Source organism: Mesoplodon bidens (genome assembly GCF_964165515.1).
Source record: "Mesoplodon bidens genome assembly, chromosome: 7".
Classification (NCBI taxonomy): domain Eukaryota; kingdom Metazoa; phylum Chordata; class Mammalia; order Artiodactyla; family Ziphiidae; genus Mesoplodon; species Mesoplodon bidens.
The window spans coordinates 14,574,151-14,598,906 of NC_138164.1; the positions used below are offsets into that span (position 1 = coordinate 14,574,151).

General features: G+C 49.3%; 1 protein-coding gene across 1 annotated transcript in view; it reads left to right on the top strand.

Moving 5' to 3' along the window:
- Nucleotides 1–16,409, top strand: part of TMPRSS13 (transmembrane serine protease 13) — a 72,847-nt gene extending 56,438 nt beyond the window's left edge. The window contains exons 4-13 of the mRNA XM_081238861.1: nucleotides 493–615; nucleotides 1,591–1,720; nucleotides 3,564–3,656; nucleotides 7,428–7,471; nucleotides 8,738–8,900; nucleotides 9,813–9,985; nucleotides 12,714–12,812; nucleotides 13,980–14,122; nucleotides 14,277–14,429; nucleotides 15,140–16,409. Coding sequence (XP_081094987.1) covers nucleotides 493–615; nucleotides 1,591–1,720; nucleotides 3,564–3,656; nucleotides 7,428–7,471; nucleotides 8,738–8,900; nucleotides 9,813–9,985; nucleotides 12,714–12,812; nucleotides 13,980–14,122; nucleotides 14,277–14,429; nucleotides 15,140–15,166 — 1,148 coding nt within the window. The 3' untranslated portion in view covers nucleotides 15,167–16,409. The remainder of the gene's footprint in view (nucleotides 1–492; nucleotides 616–1,590; nucleotides 1,721–3,563; nucleotides 3,657–7,427; nucleotides 7,472–8,737; nucleotides 8,901–9,812; nucleotides 9,986–12,713; nucleotides 12,813–13,979; nucleotides 14,123–14,276; nucleotides 14,430–15,139) is intronic.
- Nucleotides 16,410–24,756: the final 8,347 nt, after the last annotated feature.

A 24,756-nucleotide genomic window follows, 5' to 3' on the forward strand; every position in this document is an offset into this window, starting at 1 on the left:
GAGCTTCTGTGGCTGGGAGGGACAGCCTTTGCGAAGACAGGACAGGGAGTGGTTGCAAGTGTATGACTGAAGATGGAAATGTCTCTGCTACAACCCGCAGAGCACAGAGGCGGAGGGATGCCAGAGTGGCTCTGAGAAGGGGCCTCTGGGATGGTGGAGGAAGGGCTTTCTCTGACCACCCCTCTGGCCAGCACGTAGGGCAGGGGAGCTCCCAGAGTAGTAACCGTCTCCACACCTCCCTCCTTTCCCCCCTCCCTCCCTCCCTCTCTCTCTGGGTGGCTGCTCTTGAGTGCTGCCCTGCTTGCAGAAGCTTTCTGGAGCATTCCGGAGCATTCCTGAGCAGGCTTTCTCTCCATACAGATGGGGGACGAGAGACCCAGAGTCCAGGAGGGATTGCAGATCAGTGTCTCAGAACACCCAGGGCCTTGGGCTGCTTAGTGTCATGTCTCTCTGGGGCTGGCAGTGACCTGGCTTCTGCTTCATTTTTTTCAGTCTACTTCTGGCAGGGCCACATAGGGATCAAGTACAAGGAGCCGGCAGAGAGCTGCCCCAAGCATGCTGTGCGCTGTGATGGGGTCGTGGACTGTAAGCTGAAGAGCGACGAGCTGGGCTGTGGTAAGGAGGCCAGCTGCGTGTGTGTGTGTGTGTGTGTGTGTGTGCGCGCGCGCGTGCGCACATGCACACCCGCGCACGTGCACTCTGGGGACTGCAAACTGGGTATCAGCTCAAATGGGAGGCAATGGAGAGAGACTCAGAAGATCTGGGTTCTAGTCACAGTAGGCTGGGATTTGGAACCTGGCTTTGAGTGCTGTGTGACTTGGGTTAATCACTTACCTTCTCTGGGCTTCAGTTTCCTAACTTGGAAAATGAGTGGATTGGACAAGATTAGTGGTTCTCAGATACAATCTGACAGCTCGCAGCTACCAGACTGAGCAAAGCAGGGCTGCTCTGGCTGGAGGCAGGTGTGGGGTCCAGAGCTCTGTTCATGTGCCCAGCAGGTGACCTCTGACCTGCCACCCCTATGGTTCCATGAAGGTCAGTTTGTAAATGAAGGCTTTCATGAGCACAAAGATCTCTGAGCGCTGGTCCTCAGTGGTTTTTACTTGTGTTGTCCACGTACAGCCCTAACGTGGGTGTCTGTGGGGGCACATCTGGCCCTTTCCACCTGTGTGTATATGTGTGTCCTTGCCCATGACCACATCCATCTGTGACTGAGCCTGTCTAGTGAGCACTCAGTTGGATCATCACTCCCCTTGTCCCTCTCTTATTTGGGCACGTCACTGACCTCTTGGGGTGATAGCTCCTGGCAATGCACGCCCCTTCGCCCAGTGACGGCTCGTGGGTCCTGTCGGTTGGAGAGCTCTTTCGGCTCCGCCCAGCCCCTTGCCTTGGCTCTGCCCTTACTGAGCATCTTGGGCTCTGAGCACTGGCTAATGATCATCCCATCCTGGGCCAAGCTCCCGGCTGTTTGCAAGGCCTCAGTGAGAAGCCTTAGGACAGGAGCCTCTCAGAGCCTTACTCAGTTCATTCCTCAAGAACTTGGAGCTTCCTGGTGCTGAGGACCTGCCTTGACCTTTTTTTGCCCTGCAGTGAGGTTTGACTGGGACAAGTCTCTGCTTAAAGCCTACTCTGGATCCTCCCATAAGTGGCTTCCCATCTGCAGTGACAGCTGGAATGATTTCTACTCGAAGAAGACCTGCCAGCAGCTGGGTTTCAAGAGGTAAACCTCCCCCATGAGTCCCAGCTTCAGGGGTGCCTCAGACTCTTCACAAGAGCATCTCAGCATCACTGATAGAAACTCATATTAAAAAGACTCTTGGGGACCAGGGCTGAGGTCACTAGCTCATAGCACACTTGAATTATTCAAAGGGACAGTGGCCAGAGGAGCCCAAGTCTGGGGACAAGCTGTTACCAGGAGACCAAAGTAGTTATTTGAAGATCTGCAGCAGGATGACGTTCCTATATGGTTTTTGGCATCAAAGCGCCCTTGTGCCCGCGCTCGCATTCAGTGGTTGCAGAGGCCCTGTGAAGTGGGTAGGCATTCGGGCAGGTCTCATCTTCTCCTCACATCTGGGAACCAGCAACTCAGGCTGTGCAAACCCTTCAGTGGGCTTTGAGCAACAGCAGCTGCAGCTTGGGCTAGAATGCGTCACACGAGGAACGGGATGGGCAGACGTGGCTAGGTAAAGTCATGAGCATCTTTGGCTCTACAGATCTGAAACAAGAAGTTGGTACCAGTGGGTGGAGTAGGGAGTGGGGTTTACCATGACTTTCCCCCTTGAAGGAGCCCCCGGTTGGCAGGCCACATAGTCACCTCCCTCTTTGTCTGGGTTTCAAACCAAGTAGTTTGGGGGTTCGCCAACGTGTGTGAAGTTGTAGCGAGAAAGGTTTATTTAGGATCTCACTGTGGGCTCTCTGTAGAAACCACCTAGAACACCAGGGCTTGGGGATGAGGACTTAGAACCAGTTCTCTGCCCCTACCTCAGCCTCAGAGTTCTCATCTGTGAAAGATGACCTGGGTGATCTAGTTGGAAGACAAAGGACATCGTTTATCATTGAGTTGTGTGACCTTATGCAAATGCGAACTTCCCTTGGGCTTCAATAGATAGTGCCATTTATTCAAAGAACATTCATCGAGCTTTTATTATGTCTGAGCCATTCACCCAGACAAGATCCCTGCCCTTGGACAATCTCTGGTACAGTGTGGGTGAGAGAGGCTTCAACCAATAATCATAGCACCGTGTGATGTGTAATGGAAAGGACACGTGGGAAGCATTATGCACACACAACGGAGAGGGGGCCTGACTGTGCCTGGAGGTCAGCAGAGCATGGACGAGGCCCCTGGGTAGAGGGACAGCACCCGCAAAGGCATGCTCTCATGCAAGGGTGTCCCGTGTTCTAGAAACACACCAAAGGGCCACGCAGATAGCGGTCCATGGATCACCCACAGCAGAATCACCTGGGGTGCTTGTTAAAATGCACCCTGAAATCATAATCTCTGGGATTAGGATTTCAAACCTGCTTAACAACACCCGGGGGTGATTCTTAGGCACACTGTGGTCTAAAAGCCAAATGGTTCTCAGGCTTTAATGTGCAAACCCATAACATGAGGATCTTTAAAATGCAGAGTCCGGCTCAGCAGGTCTGGGGTGATACTTCTGCTGTCAGTCCACGGATCACAGTCTGGATAGAAAAGGGTTAGGTCGGTGTTTCTCAAACTTGAGGGTGCATCAGAATCACCTGCAGAGCTTGTTAAAACGGAAAACCAGAATTCTTGATTTGGTAGGTCTGGGACAGGGCCCAAGAATTTGCATTTCTAACAAATTCCCAGGCAGTGCTAACATTGTCCCCTGGGATTGGACCACACTTTCAAAACTACTGGGTTAGTGCGTAGGGCTAGTAGGGGGCAGTGGTGGAATATGTGGGTGGGGTCTGAGATTGTTGGGTTTTAACTGCCTCTGGCCTCTGCAGCAGGGCTCACTGGGACTCTGATGCTGGCTGGGGAACCACGGGTGTGCGCTGTCTCAAGGAGGTTCATTCTTCTTCCCTCTCCTCCCTTGCAGTGCTTACCGGACAGCCAATGTGACCGATAAGAATTTTGACAGCAGTTTCTCAATCTCCAAATATAGCTCCTCCTTCCAGGAGAGCATCTACAGGTGTGTGAGGCGGGCCAGGCTGTCAGCTGTGAGCAGGGGAGTGAAGGAGTGCTCTGAGTCAGGGAGCCCCTCTCCCTCGGCCTTTCTGGGACCCCACCTCCAGGAGTCCCTCGTGAATGTCAAGAGCATCTCAGAAACAGCTCTCATTCATTACCTGCCTCCTGATTGAAAGTAGTTGAAGCTGGGTGCACAGAGCACCTCGAGGTCAGAGGGGCCCCCAAGAGTTTACCTGGTTGCCAGAGACAGTGAATAAACCTCGGGGCCACTGGTCAGCCTGATGTTTGGACTGAAAGCTGCTGCAGGGAGGGGGCTTGCGGTGGAAAGGGGGAAACATCACTGGGGTGGGGAATGGGGCAGGGGAGCTTCAGCGGGGGAGTGCCAGGTGCAGGTGGTCAGGGGCAGGGAGGCCCATCTGAGGGGCATCGCCATCCCCCTGGGCCTCGCCATCTGTCATCTTTGCACTGCAGCTGCTCTTTCCCACCACCACTGGGTGGAGGGGAGGAGTGTGTGTGGGGGGGTGCCCCACCAGCTAGCAGTGTTTATCTTGGGGAGGGGAGAGAAGAAACCAGGCTGTGAGAGAAGTAGGCATGGGGAGGGAAGGGAGGCAATGAGCTGCCTCTTGGACGCCTGCTTTGTGCTGGGTGGTTTGCAAGCTACGTTGCTGGCTGATCATTGAGCAACTGTCAGAGGAATGTTGGGTCACCTGTTTAGCTGGGGAAAGATGCTGGGACAGTGAAGTCATGAGTTCAAAGGACATGGACCTAGCCAATATGTGCAATCTGCCACAGAAAAACTGGGACGTTGGGAGAAGAGTGGGCATGGTTTGCGCTAAGCCATCCCCATTCCTGCAGAAAGCACTGGAAGGGTCTGTCCCACTGGGAGGGAGAAAGGTCAGAATCTCCACCTTCAAGTGGGGTTTATCCCAGGAATGCAAGGATTCTTCAATATACACAAATCAATCAATGTGATACACCATATTAACAAACTGAAAGATAAGAACCACATGATAATCTCAATAGATGCAGAAAAAGCTTTTGACAAAATTCAACACCCATTTTTTTTTTTTTTTGTGGGTTTTTTTGCGGTATGCAGGCCTCTCACTGCTGTGGCCTCTCCCGTTGCGGAGCACAGGCTCTGGACACGCAGGCTCAGCGGCCATGGCTCACGGGCCCAGCTGCTCTACGGCATGTGGAATCTTCCCGGACCGGGGCACGAACCCGTGTCCCCTGCATCAGCAGGCGGACTCTCAACCACTGCGCCACCAGGGAAGCCCAACACCCATTTATGATAAAAACTCTCCAGAAAGTAGGCATAGAGGGAACTTACCTCAACATAATAGAGGCCATATATGACAAACCCACAGCCAACATCATTCTCAATGGTGGAAAACCTGAAACCATTTCCTCTAAAATCAGGAACAAGACAAGGATGCCCACCCTCACCACTATTATTCAACACAGTCTTGGAAGTTTTAGCCACAGCAACAGAGAAGAAAAAGAAATAAAAGGAATCCGAATTGGAAAAGAAGAAGTAAAGCTGTCACTGTTTGCAGATGACATGATACTATATATAGAGAATCCTAAAGATGCTACCAGAAAACTACCAGAGCTAATCAATGAATTTGGTAAAGTAGCAGGATACAAAATTAATGCACAGAAATCTCTTGCATTCCTGTACACTAATGATGAAAAATCTGAAAGAGAAATTAAGGGAACACTCCCATTTACCACTGCAACAAAAAGAATAAAATACCTAGGAATAAACCTACCTAAGAGGACAAAAGACCTGTATGCAGAAAACTATAAGACACTGATGAAACAAATTAAAGATGATACAAACAGATGGAGAGATATACCATGTTCTTGGATTGGAAGAATCAACATTGTGAAAATGACTGTACTACCCAAAGCAATCTACAGATTCAATGCAATCCCTATCAAAGTACACTGGCTTTTTTCACAGAGCTAGAACAAAAAATTTCACAATTTGTATGGAAACACAAAAGACCCCGAATAGCCAAAGCAATCTTGAGAAAGAAAAGTGGAGCTGGAGGAATCAGGCTCCCAGACTTCAGACTATACTACAAAGCTACAGTAATCAAGACAACATGGTACTGGCACAAAAACAGAAATATACCTCAATGGAACAGGATAGAAAGCCCAGAGATAAACCCACACACATATGGTCACCTTATCTTTGATAAAGGAGGCAAGAATATACAATGGAGAAAAGACAACCTCTTCAATAAGTGGTGCTGGGAAAACTGGACAGCTACATGTGGAAGAATGAAATTAGAACACTCCATAACATCATGCACAAAAATAAACTCAAAATGGATTGGAGATCTAAATGTAAGACCAGACACTATAAAACTCTTAGAGGAAAACATAGGCAGAACACTCTATGACATCAATCAGAGCAAGAGCCTTTTTGACCTACCTCCTAGAGAAATGGAAATAAAAACAAAAATAAACAAATGTGACCTAATGAAACAAAAGCTTTTGCATAGCAGAACCATAAACAAGACGAAAAGACAGCCCTCAGAATGGGAGAAAATAGTTGCAAATGAAGGAAATGACAAAGGATTAATCTCCAAAATTTACAAGCAGCTCATGCAGCTCAATATCAAAAAAACAAACAACCCAATCCAAAAATGGGCAGAAGACCTAAATAGACACTTCTCCACAGAAGATATACAGACTGCCAACAAACACATGAAAGGATGCTCAACATCAGTCATCATTAGAGAAATGCAAATCAAAACCACAATGAGGTATCACCTCACACTGGTCAGAATGGCCATCATCAAAAAATCTGCAAACAATAAATGCTGGAGAGGGTGTGAGAAAAGGGAACCCTCTTGCACTGTTGGTGGGAATGTAAATTGATACAGCTACTATGGAGAACAGTATGGAGGTTTCTTAAAAAACTGAAAATAGGACTACCATATGACCCAGCAATCCCACTACTGGGCATATACCCTGAGAAAACCATAATTCAAAATGAGACATGTACCACAGGTTCACTGCAGCACTATGTACAATAGCCAGGACATGGAAGCAACCTAAGTGTCCATCGACAGATGAATGGATAAAGAAGATGTGGCACATATATAAATGGAATATTACTCAGACATAAAAAGAAACAGAACTGAGTTATTTGTAGTGAGGTGGATGGACCTAGAGTCTGTCATACAGAGTGAAGTAAGTCAGAAAGAGAAAAACAAATACCATATGCTAACACATATATACAGAATCTAAAAAAAAAAAAAAGGTTCTGATGAACCTAGGGGCAGGACAGGAATAAAGACGCAGATATAGAGAATGGACTTGAGGACATGGGGAGGCAGAAGGGAAAGCTGGGACGAAGTGAGAGAGTAGCACTGGCATATGTACACTGCCAAATGTAAAATAGATAGCTAGTGGGAAGCAGCCGCATAGCACAGGGAGATCAGCTCGGTGCTTTGTGTCCACCCAGTGGGGTGGGATAGGGAGTGTGGGAGGGAGACGCAAGAGGAAGGGGATGGGGGATATATGTATACATATAGCTGATTCACTTTGTTATACAGCAGAAACTAACACAACATTGTAAAGCAATTATACTCCAGTAAAGATGTTACCAAAAAAAAAAGAAAAGAAAAGAAAAGAAAAGTATCTCCATATTCTTGTGCAGAGAGGATGGGATGAGACTTAGTAGGAGCCAATCACGGAAGACTTCCTGGAGGAGCCAGCTAATGTGCCCTTTTCTCATGTTTTGTGTTTCCTCATGCAGGTCTGAATGCCCTTCCCAGCAGTATGTGACTCTCCAGTGTCCCCGTAAGAAGATGCCCTTTCTCCTGGATAGTGGCCTGTGTGGGGTGGGAGTCAGGGGGCAGAGGGGTGGGGTCCCTATGAGGGAGAGGGCCAGCCCTGGGTGTCCAAGCCAGGAAGAGGGGTTGGAGCAGCAGGTCTGCTTCAGGGCCAGGGTCCTGTAAGGCGCCTGGATGGACATTCTCAGGGTAGCATTTCCCCTTCTCCTGACTCTGCTTAGCCCAGCAACCTCACCATTCAAGTCTCCTGGATTCTGGGCAGAGGGCAGAGGACTGGGAGAGCACGTCAGGGCCAGCTTAAAGCTCTGCTATCAATAGACGTGGAGCTAGATCCAGAGCCAACATTTACGGAGCACACTGGATTCCAAGGCACTGCGCCTATGGCTTTACAAACGTGATTACGTTTAATTCTCACGAGGCAGGTGCCATTATTGTCCGCTTACTGAAAAGAGACTGAAAATTTTGCCTTACTTAAGGTCAGACCACTGGTAGGTAAGGAGCTGGTATTGGACCTTGAGTCTGACCCCAAAGGCCAAACTGTTAACCGGTCCATGAGTGCTGTGTTCTCATGATGACCAGGTGGGGTGCTCCCCTGAGCAGGCGGGCACAGTGCTGTGGATGGAGCCCCCTCAGACCACCACTGGCTCTTCACTCTCTCCTTCTTCAAAGAAAGAACACACATGTGAACAAACTCTGTCCATGATTACGGGGGGAGGACTCACTCCAGAACATGTTTGGAAATGTTCACTTGGGGTGCTGGGTCCCCAACAGCACGAAATGACCCACTGAGGAAACATGTGGGCACCACCTACCTGTGCATTATGGGAAGGGCTTTTCTCCTTTGTTTTGAAACGATCCCCCTCACAGTGCTTACCAATTCAGGGTCATGTTAGACTTGGTCTGCTTTCGCGAGGTCCTGACAACAGCCCTGGGATTCACCGTTGTGATCCTAATGCCTTTCACAGTGCCCAAAGCATAGGTATTTAGGAAGCATTTATCGAATTAATGGAAGAATGAATGAGGGAGAGGAAAGAGGCTCTTTCCTAGGACCAAACTACCCACTGGGTGATCCCAGAAATCTAACCCCCCATGTGGGAGCTCTGTGTTGGCAGGAAGCAGCTGTGCTGCATCAGATTAAGTGAGCAAAGCGGCCTCCATGGGCGGGTGGTAACCTCAGGATGCGGCTGCCTGAGATTCCCTGGGCCTGGGAGCATGGTAGCAGCTCTGAGAAAAGCTGAGTTCATACTGGTTCATCTCTTCTGCTTCTCCCCAGACTGTGGACTGAGGGCCATGACCGGGCAGATCGTGGGAGGGGCGCTGGCCCCAGAGAGCAAGTGGCCTTGGCAAGTTAGTCTGCAGTATGCCCACGCCCACATTTGTGGGGGCACGCTGATCGACGCCCAGTGGGTTCTCACCGCCGCCCACTGCTTCTTCATGTAAGTGCCCAAGGGGGCAGTGATGCAACACCACTGAGGGTCGGGGACACCAGCAAGGGCTGAGGGCAGACTGACTTCTCTCTGTGGAGGAGGGCTTTGTTTGTAAACCTGGTTTGTAAACCTGGCCCCTGCGGGCTGGGCAGCTCGTGTGTGGTGAGGACCATGATTTGCCATTGGTATTTGGTCCTGGGACTGTGAGTTGGGATTACTTGTTCTGAGCCAGTACAGAGTGAGAAAATACTATTGGTGGCTCCAAGGGAGAGAGAGAGGCAGGTAGAAGGAAGGAATTGTGAGCCTGCCCTAAAGAACAGGGTGAAATAAAGAGGGTTGGGGCTTGTTGCTGCTTCCAGAAACTAGAAGTTAGAGGAGTGGAGCCCAAGACAGCAGGAATGCTGTCCCAGGAATTGAGGGATGGGGATTGTGGGAAGGGCAGTGCAGTCAGCTTCTGACAGTCACCAGCCAGGCCTGTCCTTTGAGCTGGTAGACAGGAAAGGGCTCGGAGACGAGACCTCAGGGGCACTAGCTTCCCCAGTAGTGAGGCTTCAGTGGGTCACTTTGTCCTGTCGAACGCTCCGTTTCTGCTGAGGATACTACCACTGAGATGTGTCCCACCCCCCTTATTTGATCCTTGGTGGCGTCCAGAGGAGACAGTGGAGCCAGTGGTCCCAGAAGTCTTACTCATCCTCTCCCAGTTTCTATTGTAAGGTACAGGACCGCCAGTTCAGAGCGGTTTTTTGGAAGTAGGGGATTGTCTTAGATCTCTGGGCTAAGATAGAGAGCTCCCTCCAGAGGTCATTTCATCCATTCTCCTGCCTCCAGTGGTGCTCTGGCTGCAGCTCCCTGTGTGCAGCGGATGCTGCCAGAGGGCTCTGCCAGGTGGTAACTGGCCCATGCTCTCTGTGGCTCTGGCAGGACCCCGGATAAGATCCTGGAGGACTGGAAGGTGTACGTGGGCACCAACAACCTGTACCACCTGCCAGAGGGAGCCTCCATTGCCCAGATCATTATCAACAGCAACTACACGGATGACCAGGACGACTATGACATCGCCCTCATGCGGCTCTCCGAGCCCCTGACTCTGACCAGTGAGTGAATCCATGCCTGTCACACCCCACCGTGCTCATCCAGCAGCCCTGGGGCCCAGCCTTTACACTTAGCAGCATCCACTGACCCATCCCAGGGTACAGAGCTTCAGCATGGTGGATGTCAAAGATTTTTAGAGATCCATTTAGTGGCACACCTCTGTCTTACAGTTAGGGGAACTGAGACCCAGAGGTTGGAAACAAACTTGCCGCAGTGACCCATCTGACATTGCAAATTGGTGACAGAGCCAGGGTTTGGATACTGGTCTTCATCCAGATAAACAGATCGAATTGTTTCACTGGCATATCGAGCACTTAACAGAGAGCAGACACTGTGGTGGGCATTTTACATCTACAATTTCATTTACTCGTCACAAACCATCCTGTGGAGCAGGTACTATGATTAACTTCATTTTACTTTTGAGAAGCGGAGCTTTAGAGAGAGAGAATTCCCCGAGGCCATGCAGTAAGAAGCAGCAGCTCCAAGACTGGGTCCAGTTGGGTCTGGCTCCTAAGCAATGCTCTTCCCACGCTGCTCTCTGCTGGCAAATTGCCAACGCTAAAGTTGAGAACACAAGAAAAGTACCTATACATCCAAACATCTAACTGCCGTGAGAGCTGAGGGTGGAGCTGAGGACCAAATGGGGCTACAGGAAGGAAAGGCTACTGAAGTTCTCAGGAGATCGGAGTTCATCTTCATTACTTCATCCACCCATTTGTTCAGGCGTCAAATACCGTGTGTCTACTACATAGCGGCTCTGCAGTTCACTGCAAAGAGAACAAAACGGATGACACACACAAACAGCCACTTAGAAGCTAGTGATGTGATGTCGGGGGCACCCCGGGGAGCCGCGGGGGCACAGATTCGGGCACCTAATCAGTCTTGGCAGGCTACAGAGGCTTCTGGAAGCCTTGGAGGGCTCTCTGCTTAGTCCAGCCTCTCTGGTGCTCTGGGCCTGTGAGCAGGCCTTTGCCGGCACATGAATTACGGAGGCGGTGTTGGTCCTGAGTCACAGCCGTTAGCTCATCACAGCGGTGTGCGGAGGAGAACCCCAACCCCAACGCAGGACTGGGTTGGGCGGAGCTGGCCCAGAGCCGAGCCCAGCAGAAGCCAAGCCTACCACCCGCCATGGGCGAGCCCTCTCAGCCCTTCTCCTGCCCCTCCTAGCCTCGTCTGTGGAGCCTGGGGCAGTGAGATGGGGGTGCCGTGCTGCCTCTGCCCTGCCCCTCGTGCACACGTAAAAGGGGGCAGGCGGTCTGAAGGATCAGAACAGGCCTTCCCAACCTTGTAAAGCCCAGACTTCATTTGGCTAACCGTCCAGATCTTACCTGCCATCACCCCAAACCCCATGAATATTATTTGGAATTCCAAATAGAATTCATTTGTAAAACTAAATGAAAGCTATTATAGCACTACCTATGCTTTTCAGACGGCAGCACTCCCTCTCTAGACTCTGATAGCCGCTCCTACCCCCTCCCACTCTCCTGGGAAGGAAGAATATCTCTAGGCTGAGACAGTCACAGCTTAGATTTATGTAGTCCTGTGGTCAGACCATGTGCGCTGATTTTTGGTTTGGAGATCAGGGCAGATTTTCTTAAACTGTCTGGTAGGCTGAGCACTTCGAAGTCACAGTACTAGCTGAGAAAACTTGTGAAGGCTCACTGATAAATTTAATTACCCCATAAAAAGAGTAGAATATATGATAGTGTTACATGTTTTTAAGACTGCATGTCTCTAAAATAGGCACACACTATTTTAAGAAGTCGTGTTTTGTGTTTTTGGTTAATAATCGATGCCATCCCTTCATTTATTTTTTTGTTTGTTTACTCTCTAGCAGAGAATGTGTTAGACTCCCAATTTACAGGAGAAAAATTTTATATTAATTCTCCCTCCCTCTGTCTTTCTCCTCCCTCCCTCCCTCCCTCCTCCCCTCCCTCCCCTCCCTCCCTCCCTTCCTTCTTTCTTTCCTTCCTTCCTTCCTATGAGCACTTTTTATATGTCAGGCACTGTTTTAGGCACAGGAAGCTGCAGTGAGCATAACAATCGTGAACACTGCAAACATTCTATCAACTCTTTTCTTCTTGCAAATTGGTCGATGCTCTAGTCCACATGGGAACACTGGTCCTCAGAGGGAGCTTATGAACTGATGCACAACAGCACCTTCTATATGATTCTGAGTGTGGGAGCAAGGGAGCAGCAGTTTCGTGGCCTGTGTCTCTAGGGATGCGCTCTCCCCACTTGGAGAGGTTGTCTCACCCTCGAGAGAGAGGCTCAGGCCCTGGCCAACCAGGGGTGCCCTCGCCAGACCAGGCAGGACACACCCCTGAGATGTCATGGCAGTAATACCTGGGATTTAGCCTGCACTGCTCCTTGCTCTGAGGGACAGGCGTGGAAGAGAGTCAGCCAGGACAGCCAGTCTTGAAGAAAGAGACCCTCAGCCACCCAGTATCAGCTTGGCACAGGGGAGCTTCCAAGACATATGCATCTGCCCACATGTCACCCACTGAAAAATCAGAATGTCTGGGGGACTCTGACGGCACCCTGAAGGCTGGAGGGTCAAGATAAAGTGATTGAGTTTCTTGCCTGGTCCGTTCAAGGCCCTGAAAGATTCAGGAGCACTCTGGGGGAAGGAGGAGGTCCTGGGACATTGGTACTCCTGTCCCTCCACACACACCCCCACCAAAACCTCCAGCCTTTTCCCTTCACTGATGTCTTGAGGTCTTGTCACAGCACATGTCCACCCTGCCTGCCTCCCCATGCATGGACAGACCTTCAGCCTCAATGAGACCTGCTGGGTCACAGGCTTCGGCAAGACCAAGGAGACAGATGGTGAGAGGCAGATGCGAGAGTGTGTGTGTGTGTGTGTGTGTGTACATATGTGTCTGTGTAGAGTGTGTGTGGGGGGATATGTCAGGGTATAGAGATGAGGGTCTACCTAGATGAGGGTTTGGATATATAGATTCATGGGCCTTGGTGTGAATGTGTGTGTATATACACCTGTGTATACATCAAAGCAGTTGCTGTGACAATGCCCCAGCCAAAAACACAAGGAAAACCCCTGTCTTTGAAAGACCTGGGTTCATTGCTCATTGAACCGAGGGAGAGCTCACACCAGGGAGAACCGTGGGGTGTCTCGACAAGAGGGTGTCAGAAAGGACTTATAGGATTCGGGTGCTTTGAAGGGGGTTCAAAGAAGTGAAGTATTTCTCTAGATAGGTTGCTTGTAGGAAGCAGGGATAGTCCTGTGAGTGGATATCTTAATAATCTCATTTAGAAAGAGTTAATAGACTGAGTCTAAAGCTGTAGCTGGTGAAGAAGCAGCAGCTACTCATCCTGGCTGGGACAGGGGGCTGTTTGGTCCTTTCGTGGTTTGACCTACCTTGTGTTTTGTCTGTGCTGAAACAAGGCTAGGAAGCGGTTTGGTTTTCCCTCACTTCATCATCACAGGGTGGCCGTGTCTGGTGTCCGGTCTGTAAGATTATGTATGGCCTTGCCATGAGAGTCGTGAGCTTGTGGCCGCCGCAGGTGTCAGAGCCTGCTCATGGGATGGAGCGGTGACTGGCCAGGAGCAGCCTCGTTTTGATCTTGGCCCTGTGACTGACTCGCTGGGTGACCGTGGGCAAGTCCTTCCTCAGCCCTAAATTTCTCCTTCTGTAAATGGATTTATCACACCTGCTCTCCTCAGAGTACGTGGTTACCAGAAGCAAATGATCTATTTGACATTGCTTTGGATACAGAAAGGCATCGTGCAGCATGTAAGGCCGCCCGATAGGCCTGTGAGTTTGTCTGTGTACGTGCGTCTCTGTTACGTGTAGTGAGTTGTGTCTGGTGTGAGGGTGTATGTGCCCATACATCCTGGGTGGCCTACCATGGGAATGGTGCCCTCCACGCCCGGGAGGCTGCCAGTCTGGGGTGTGGGGTGGGCAGCTGGAAGGCCACAAAGCCGCCCGGAGTCTCACTCCCTTCCCGTCTTCTCTCTCCTCCGCTGCCCTGAAGAGAGGACCTCCCCCTTCCTCCGGGAGGTGCAGGTCAACCTCATCGACTTCAAGAAGTGTAACAACTACTTGGTCTACAAGAGCTACCTCACCCCGAGGATGATGTGTGCGGGGGACCTGGGGGGAGGGAGAGATTCCTGCCAGGTAAGGCTGCTCCCACATGGGGCTCAGGCCCTGGGACCCCAAGGGAAGGGAGGAAGGCTGAGGTTTGGGGGTCGGAGGGAGAGTCAGGTGCCCACCGTCTCCTGCCCAAGGACCGCCTCTCTCACCCTGCTGATGCGCGTGCACTCCCCTGTAGGGAGACAGCGGGGGGCCCCTGGTTTGCGAGCAGAACCAACTCTGGTACCTGGCAGGGGTCACCAGCTGGGGCGTTGGCTGTGGCCAGAGAAACAAACCCGGCGTGTACACCAAAGTGACGGAAGTCCTCCACTGGATATACAGCAAGATGGAGGTGAGAGCCCTGCAGGGGGTGTGTACCCAGCAGGAGGGGACTCCCAAAGGTGGGGTGCCTGGAAGAGGGCCTAGCCTTTCCCCAGGGCCTCGGCGAGGCACCCTTGCCCCCTTGCCTTTGGGGATGTTCAGAATGTGGAAATGACCAGGACAGGACAGGAGTCAAATGTTGGGCCGACCCCAGCTGCCTGTGCTTCTTCTGCCCCGTTTCCTCCTGCAAACCAGAGCTCAGAGGGTTGGAAAGTGGTGGGTCTAGGCTGGGTACCGGCCCCAGCATCACTGTCCTCTGCCCAGGGATGGCCGCGTCGTGAGCCCACACACTGACAGGAGGAGGCCTCCCCTTCTTGGCGGGAGGTGGGTCTCCCGGGAAACTAGGCATCAGGAAATGGAGGTCTACCCCCCACCTCTGTGGACCCAGTCCAGCCCCTACCTTCCCTGGGCCTGCGTCCTAGCTGTAGAGCAGGGATGCTATGCCACCCCCTCCCTTCTCTGCCCAGGCAGTGAGGGCTCAGGTGGGGATGGGAAGGCTTCTCTGGAAATCCAGTGGGGCGGGTCCTGTTCCCATCTTTTCCTCTGGGCTGCCCCTCTTCTCTGAGGGGCAGTGCCCGATAACAGCTGGGCTGAATTTTAGGCTCTGAGCCCCCACCTTCAGCTTTCTGTGTTCCAGGCACACCCTGCCCACCCTCACCCTGTTCTCCGTCTTCTCCTCAGAGTGAGACGCGCTTCCGGAAAGACTAAGTCCGGCTCCACCTCACGGCACTGGCTGCTGTAAAGACTCTGGCCAATGTGACCGGGCCATAGGCACCATCATCTGGGCTAAAGGCCACCAGACACCATCGTGCCACCTCCTCTGTCTGCTGCCTCTGTGAAGACACATGTGTGTGTGCATGGGCACACGTGTGTGTCACTGCTTTCCCAAGGTCTTCAGAAACCAGGAGAGCTCTCGGCTCTTCTCAAACGCCAGGCTGGAAATTACCTGAAGATAACTGTTTGGACGCCATGGAGGTTCCCACAGGGGTGACCATAATGGATGGAGGAGGTGGAGCCCAGGGAAGGGCCTGGAAGGTCACATCAGGAATTCTTGCTTCTCTGACCCTAACTTGGAGACTAGTCCAGAATGGGCTGCCCCCCCGAGTGGCCCAGCTGTCACTGCCATCAAGGGCCAGTAATAGGTTTTATGGAGTACCGGGACCATCCCTAGTGGGAAGATATTCCCGCTGACCTCCTGCGTGGCCTCTCCCCTCTCAGCCCTCCTGCTGGGGCCGTGCCATGGCTGTCCCCGCTGACAACTCAGGACAGGGCTCGCTGCCCTCATTTGGTCACAGGCTGTTGGAGGCAAATTTCATTTCATTTTATTTTTATATTCAAGAAATAGAAGTAGATGTATTCTAAAAAATTCTCCACAAATCCCAGGAGCAAAAGAATCTAAAAGAAAAAAGAGTGCATATATGTGCATGTATAACTGAATTACTTTGCTGTACACCTGAAACTAACACAACATTGTAAATCAACGATCTTCCAATAAAAATTAAAAAAAAAAATTCCAGGAGCCAAGAGAGCTAACATCAATCACCTCAGAAACTCAGAGGGGCTCCTGGCAGCTGTGCCCCTCTGGAGTCCCACAGAATGCTCCTGCCCTCAAGGGGCCCTTTGAGATACTCAGGGAAGCAAATCCTCACTTGGGCTGGTGGGCAAATCCATCACAAAGAGAACCACAACTGTTGCTGCATCCAAGGGCTGCAGGAGCATGAAGGAACCGATGCTGCTTCTCTGTTGGCCCCGGAGCCTGGGAAAATCCAGGTGGATGGGCATCCCTGGTACCCAGGGCTGTCCTGGGACTTTGGAATTTCTTCTCAGCTTTCTCCATCTTTTACCTTCTCACAGACACAGTGTTGCCATGAAAACTGCCTTGGAGAGAAAGCTGGCTCTGTCCCCAGGCCCTCCAAACAGCTTCTCTGAAGGATCCGAGTTGCCCCTCCTGCAGGGCATCAGCTGAAGTCCTGGACCTTCCCCATCCTTTTCTCTGGGGCACCCGATCCTCCCGCAATCCCATTCTCCTACCCTCTTTGGGCCTGTCTGGTAATGCGATGACTCCCATCGGGCAGGGTCCGAGCAGATCAGCCCAGCCCAGCCCAGGCAGATGGCTGCTCAGGGGATACACCGTTCTGGAAAAGCAGTTGGAATTGGCTAGTGTTCGCTGGGCAGGGTCTGAGGGGGTTGGTGATGTGTTATCACAGCTGGGGGTTTTGGGGGGACGGCAACATTCACATCCACAGCACCCCTAGCAGCGGTCTTCAGCAATAAAAGTTGCGTGACCTGAAAAATGTGTCACTGGATGTTTTCATGGTACCCTAGGTAGAAAACTGAGATTGTCCTCCCAGGTGCCCAGACGTCCTCAGTTTTTGTTCTTAGTTTTGGTTCTTCCGTTTTGGGTTCTGCTCATTTAATCATACATCATTTATTTATTCATTCACCCACCATATGGGTGCCTGCTCTGTACCAGGAACTTGCGCCAGGCCCAGGTGGTACAAAAACCACAGTGGTTCTCAGGAAGTCATGGTCATGACCCGGTGTGATAGAAGCTGTGACTCAGTGTGGACACCGTGCTTGGAACACAGCCAGTAGCTGCACCTAGAGAGATCAGGGAAGGCTTCGTAGATGAGGTGAGATTTGAAATGAGTCTTAATAGAGTAGGTGAGTCTTCACCAAGCAGCTGGGGTGGGGCAAGAGCAGGCCAGTGCCTATTCTGTTTCCCTCCTTCCTCTTTCTCTGCCTCTGACTTTGCCAGCTCAGCAAAAGGCATGTTTACAAAGAAGCCCCAGTGCTTACTCAACTGTTTCCAAGAGAATTGGATGGGCGGTCCCACTGGCCTCTTCTGAAAGATCTAGCCCTTCTTGCTCTGCACTTACTTTTCCTCCATTTAATATCAATCTATTGACCTCACCCATTATGATCCCACGATGAATTCCCAGCACCCTCAACACACATGTGTGCCTCTAGCCATGAGCACAGACTTCTCCAGGCCTGCCCCCATGGGCCTGGCCTTTGGACACCCCAAGATTGTTTCATCTCCCCTGTCAGTGCCAGGGGAAATCCTCCTTCCAATGATTTGCTTGCTCTGTCTGCACGACAAAGCATGGGGAGGGGGCAGGCGCCAGGCTTACTATATTTAGCAGCAGGGGTAACACACCTGCTGTCACAGATCCCCAAATTTCCCACAGTCTCAGTGGCTTGACCCAATCCAAGTTTGTTTCTCATCTACCTAACAGTCCAGTGAGGGTGTCTGGTCAATGGGAGGCTTTCTTCCACATGATCTTTCAGGGGCTCAGATTCTTTCAGCCTAGTGACTTTGTCATCTGCTTCCAGCCGGTGGACAGAGGAAAGAAAAGATGAAGCATATCCACTTCTTAAATGCTCTGGCTCAGAAGTGATACATGTCATTTTCACTCATATTTTATGGGTGTCGACATATCACATGGCACCACCTAGATCAAGTGGGAAAGGTACTAAGAAAGTCAGTCCCTGGGTAGTTCCCGTGCAAGAGAGTAAGCACCTGTTTGGGAAGATAACCAGCCATCTCTGCCCCCCAGAGGAAGCTGGTCATATCCCAGAAGCCAGGCCTTGGGGCAGAGGGTTAGGGCTTATGGCATCTCTGTTCATTTTTACTTAGGAACCAGACTCTTTCTCTCCTCTCTTGGCTTCCTAGGGCAGAAATTGATTTGCTGGGGTGCAGAGGTGTGTGTGTCAGGGAGAGGTAAGAGAAAAAGCAGTATCTAGATGGGAAGAGAAAAATATTCCTTAGGCCCAGGACATCTATAGAGGCTATAAAAATCATGGAGGGTGGGTGATGGGATTTCCCACATTGATCCAGAATCTCCAGGGCGATGGGTGTGTGTACTGAGGGGAGGTGTTGCTGGTGACACTGTCCTATGGTCCCTGGGTCCCAGGCATCTCCAGGTTCCAGTCAAACTCTCTGGCTTTGTCAGCTCTGTTGACGGCTGAATTTCCCTGGGGAAAGGGGGAGGGTCAAGTGAGTGCGTTGGGGGTGGGACAGGTGATGGTGGCTCTTTGGAGAAAGAGCCAGTTATACAGCCTTGCTGCCCATCCAGCTGCCTCTGGGCTTTGGTTGGATTCCCAAGACCTATTGTTTTCCATAATTGCTTAGTGGATGTCCTGATGCAATTGGGAGGACATTGAGAGATGCACATGGAAAGAACTCCTCGTAACGGTAATGATGTGGATAATGACAATAATAGCTACCTTTGCGGAACGTTTGCTATGTGCCAGATGCTCTGCTGAACACCTGATGTGTATTGTCTTCTGTGAGTGTGAAGTAGGCATTCTTATTATCTCTATTTTACAGATGAGGAAACAAGGCCAAGAGAACTGGAATAAGCTTCCCCCAAACTAACAACTACTAAGTGGCAGAGCTGGACTTTGAAGCCAGGCTGTCTGATTTTAAAAGCTGCTTTAAAAGCAGGTGGAGGCTTCCTAGCTGCCGCCTCATGGGGTCTGCCATCTGGCTCTGTGGATCTTTCTGTTCTCCACCAGGCCTGTGCTGGAGGAGGGGCAAGGTGGGACAACCCCCCAGAGGAGGATGGGCATATCCCTCAGAGTGTCACATGACCAGAGCCTTAGACCATGCAGCTTCCAGAAGCTGGGACAAATGCATCATGGATGGGAGGAGGCCCCCTGGCACCTCCCCCACCACCCCCAAGTGGATGGTTTCTGGGAGACCCTCCCATGCCATGACCCGCTATGGCCCCAGGACACCTCCATGTCTCCTCGATGTGGGTGGGTGACTCTGAGAGGTACGTGCCACTCATTCCCTACCTCTTCTGCACTGGCCCAGGCTTCGTGTTCCTTGGAAACTGCCACCCAGCCCAGGGAGAAAGCCCCATGCTGGTCTTACAATGGACCTACCCAGGGAACACAGAGTGTTGTGGTCTGGAGATAAGCAGCTGGGACGCTCCAGGCAGGAGCCATTATTGGATGAGTCCTTTGAGAACGGAGGAGCATGGCTTGGTCTTTGGTCCTTCAAGCTCAGTTCTTGCCAGCGAGACCTGTGGATATAACAAGTTGTCTCCTCTGTCTAAGTCCCAGGTCCCAGAATTTCTTCACTTTTCATACAAGGAGGGAGCTGGGAGCCTTCTTTGAATAATTCCTCCTAATTACACTGTGTTGTAGTGGAGAGAGTCCTGGAGCTGGAATCAAAGCAACCTGGAGGTACAAATTCCAGCTCAGCCGCTTGTTTGGCTCTGTGGCAAGCCAATCTCTGTTTCCTCATACGTGAGCTGGGTGTATCTAGGCCACACGTTGTTGCAGGATTAAGTGGGAGGATGCATGTAAACACACAGGGCAAAGTGACTGGCATATTAGGACCTCTCAACAAATGTTGAGTTTGCAACAAAAGGGCCAGATCCTTCACCTCCGTGTCACTTCACCCAATAAGTGAGATAGGAGAGGGAAATTTGGAAACATCTCCAGGGCTTAGGAAGTTTGCCATTTCTCTCCATACACTTTCCTCTTAGTCTCATAGCAATGGGCTGATCTTCCGTGGAGATGACACCACCATCTGGGGTAGATGGCCATCCCCTACGGGTGGCAGGAGATGCACTGCATTGACCTCACTCTGCTCTCTCACCACTGATGGGACCAGGATGGATTCCTGTCACTGGCCCTGCTCTGGTGGCATCTGACTGCTCAGCCAAAGGAGCTGACACTTCAGGGCTGTGAGGGGACACACATCCTTGTTCTCCACGGACCCCTCCAACCACGGCCATGAGGCTCCTGCCCCATCATGGCAGTGAACTGCCACGTTGCCAAATCTGATGGACCATTTTCAGTCCTCATCTTACTGGAACCGCAGCATTTAACTATCGAGTACTTCCTCCTCTGTGAAATTGCCACGGCTTCTGTGGCACCAAGCTCTCCCAGTTCCCCTCCTGACCCTCTGGCTGTTCCTTCTGTCTCCCACAAGCTCTGTAAATGGTGTCCCCAGGACACCAGACTCAGCTCTCTTCTCAGGGTGAATGTTCACCCTGGGTCATCTCATCTATCCCTGGGTTTTCCAGCTAACATCGGTAGAGCCAGTAGGAATTTGTTCCATGTCATTGAAGTATAAGAAATGTCATCTTTCTCTTTAAAAGCAGATTAAAATCTGACTTTGAACTGCTGCAGCCTGGCTGGAAAACATCTCTCATCATGTTCTTCGCCAGGAAGCTCAGCCCCAGGAGAGCCTGTCCACTGCTCTCCAGGCGGGGTGCTCAGTCTGCAGCCATCACAGTCACCCTCAGGGGATTTTACAGGTAAAGGGTGTAGCTCACAAACTCACTGCTCTCTGTACCCCTAGGCTCAGGAACCCCACTCTCCCTGGGTCAGGCCCAGGCTGCTCCCCTCTCTTCAACCCCCAAAGCCCTTCTGCTTGTGGACAACTCAGGCCTGTCTCTTATGAACACTGTACAAAGGCCAATAAATTCTCTCTAGAATCAAAGCCATTCTTTCCTGATGAGATCATGGCAGAAATCAAGATAAGCATAGATTTCAATGATCGTGTTCAGATTTTCATGTGAACCTCAGTTTTCACTCCTCTGGGACAAATTACTCTAGGTGAGATTATGGTTACCGTACGTTTAACTCTATAAGAAACTGCCAGGCTATTTTTAGAGGGGCTGTACCATTTTGCATTCCCACCTGCAATATGACAGTTCCAGTTGCTCCGTATCCTCAACAGTTCTTGGTATTCTCAGATTTTTTATTGTAACCCCTCTAATAGATGTGTAGTGGTGTCTCACTGTGGTTTTAACTTGCATGTCCCTAATGACTAATGCTGTTGAGCATCTTTTTATGTGTTATTTGCCATCTATCTAGCCTTTTGAGTGAAATGTCTGTTCATATTTTTTGCCTGTTTGTTGGGTTGTTTCTTCTTGTTGAGTTTTGAGAGTTCTTTATATATTCCAGATACTAGTCTTTGTTGAATATGTGATTTGTAAATGTATTCTCCCCATGTGGCTCGTCTTTTTGTTTTCTTAATTGTGTCCTTACAGAGCAAAAGTTTTTAATTTGGTGAATTCCAATTTATTGATTTTTTTTCTTTTTGGATTGTTCTAAGAACTCTGCCAAATCCAAGCTCTAGAAGATTTTTTCTGATATTTTCTCTTAAGGATTTTATTGTTTTATGCTTTACATTTGAACCTAAGGTCCATTTGGAGTTACTTTTTGGATACCACTGAGTTACAGATTGAGGTTCATTTTTTGTTTGTTTCTTTGTTTGCAAATGTATGGCCAGTTATTCTAGCACCATTTGTTGAAAAGACTGTACTTTTCCCATCCAACTGCCTTTGCATTTTGTCAAATATCAATTGAGCATATTCGTACAGGTATATATCTAGACTTTTTATTCTGTTCCATTGATCTATGTGTCTATCCTTCACCAATGCCACCCTGTCTAAATTAGTGTAGCTTTACAGAATGTCTTAAAGTTGGGTAGGGTGAATCCTCCAATTTTGTTCTTTTTCAACATTATTTTGGTTATTCTAGCTCTTTACATTTCCATATAGGTTTTAGAACCAGCTTGCTTATATTTATAAAGAAGCCTGTTGGAATTTTGATTGGGATTGCATTAAATCTATAATCAATTTGGAGAGAATTAACATGTTAACTCCTGAGTCTTCCAAACCATGAACATGATATGTCTCTCCATTTATTTAGATTTTCCTTGATTTCCTTCATCTAGGTTTTGTAGTTTTTAGCATACCGATCCTGTTCCTATTTCATTATATTTGTAGCTGAGTACTTAATGTTAACAAAAATAATGTTTTTATTGAAATAATACTTTTTAAACAAAAAAGGGAGAAGAGTGGCATTGTTTTACATTTTTGCAACCGTCTTTAATGTCTGGCTGAATGAAATAGCTGGATTCTCATTTTTGTTTCAGTGTTCAATCTGTTGTGATATGCTGTTTTGGTTGAAATGTATGAAGAAAATTCAATATCACACAGATATAGAGTTGGAAAGTGGAAACATAGTTTATTAGCCTTTTCAGGTAATTGTGGATCCTTGTTTTTGATACTTACTATACTCAAACTTGACAAGTGACAGTTTCATAAAGGTCAGTTGCAATGTGGAATCTAAAACCTGTCAATGAACTTTTTTACTCAGTTACATTAAAATCTCTTGGTCTGTGTTGCACTCCAAATGGGTCTTTTTACCCACGCCTAATAATGTAACATCATGCATTTGTCACTTGGAAAATACTGATTCTGAGTTATGAACATCTTCCACATGCTGACACACTTCATTATACAATATCAAAAGTAATATGTGTTAATTTTACCACTGACCTCGGAACTTCCCAGGTGGCGCAGTGGTTAAGAATCTGCCTGCCAATGCAGGGGACATGGGTTCAAGCCCTTGTCTGGGAAGATCCCACATGCCGTGGAGCAGCTAAGCCTGCGAGCCACAACTACTGAAGCCCGCACGCCTAGAGCCCGTGCTCTGCAACAAGAGAAGCCACTACAATGAGAAGCCTGAGCACCTCAATGAAGAGCAGCCCCTGCTCGCCACAACTAGAAAAAGCCCTTGTGCAGCAATGAAGACCCAACACAGCCAAAAATAAATAAATTAATTAATTAAAAAAAATATTACCACTGATCTCTTAGAAAAGTCTTAAGGATTGGAAGTCAGTCAAGCTCATGGGAAGGATGCAAATTTTCCAAAATTCTAACTTTCATAAGAGTTTAAATTCTGTCCCTAGCAACAAATATTGTCTGTTGTTTTCCTTGCTGTGACAAGCTCATTTTGTTCATTTTTGAGAAAATGATTGCCAACTATCAAGTCTGAATAGTCATTTATATGTTAATCTTCATTCAAGGAAAAACGGTATTTCACACAAAGAAAGTGGCTAGTTCAGCTTGCAGCTCAAAAATATCGGGTTGGCCAAAAACTTCGTTTGGGTTTTTCTGTAAGCTGTTACAGAAAAACCCAAACAAACTTCTTGGCCAACACAATACAAGGCTTTTCCTCAAGAAAACCTTAGTACTTTGGGATGCAGCAGAAGTGCTTCGTGCATACTTCTCATTTTTTCACACTGAATGTTAAAAAGACATGTAATTAGGATTGAGATTAAGTAAAATGAATACTTTTCAATAATTAATAATTTCTACCACTTCATCAAAGATGTTCTTTTTTTTTTTTTTTTTTTTTTTTTTTGCAGTGCGCAGGCCTCTCACTGTTGTGGCCTCTCCCGTTGCGGAGCACAGGCTCCAGATGCGCAGGCTCAGCGGCCATGGCTCACGGGCCCAGCCATTCCGCGGCATGTGGGATCTTCCCGGACCGGGGCACGAACCCGTGTTCCCTGCATTGGCAGGCGGACTCTCAACCACTGTGCCACCAGGGAAGCCCCTCAAAGATGTTCTTAAGTGAAACTGGCAAGAGTGTGCTGGCGAAGAACACAGTGACTACACACACAGTTTGGTGCCGTGGCCTTGATTCATGGTAAGGAGCCTGTAGTTTTGCTCACCACTGCTTTTGTACCATTGGTAAATGTCAACACAGTGAAAAATGCAAATGACATCATAACATTATTATGAAAATAGTTTTGACCCTGCTGATCCCTTGAAAAATGTCTCAGGCACCTTAAGGGGTCCTCAGACCACACTTTGAGGACTGCTGTATTAGACCACACAGCAAGACAAAAACAGGGAAATCCGCAGGTATTGATTTTGGATAGGAACTTTCTGGAAATTCTACTGGAACCATATCTTGATCTTACCTTCACTGCTCACTCTGAGGAAAAAGTGAACAATCTCTCCCGTGAAGGGGGCTAAGGCTAGTCAGCTTTATGTGGTGATATTGGGTCTTGTTGAAGAAGAGGGATGTTAATTTAATTGCAGTTTAATGAAGAGCTCAGTGGGTGGGAGAAAGAAGAGTGATTGGGAATTTGCATTTTCTTAACTTCCTCGGCTTGATGCATCCTAGGTGAGTGTGCTAGAAACACTTTGATCATTCTGCCCAGGATTGGGGAAGCAGGGCTAATAGCTTCAATATTGCAGATGAAGCCTGTGGGGGTCTGCTTTGTGGTTGGGACTGGAGATTAGAACTCCATCAGGTTCTTCTCTGATAATCCTTCTAATTGGACTAATAGATGCCCCAAATTCTGTTGAATTCAATAAATTATGACAAGCACTCACTAGTGCAAGGACTACATTAAGTGCTGGGAGCAGGACTTGCGGTTGGAGTGGAGGACACACACCTATATCGTGGTGTTCCTTCCCTGCCCCTTTCCACTCTGGTCTTTTTTTTAAAGCTTGATTTTTTTTTTCTGTAAT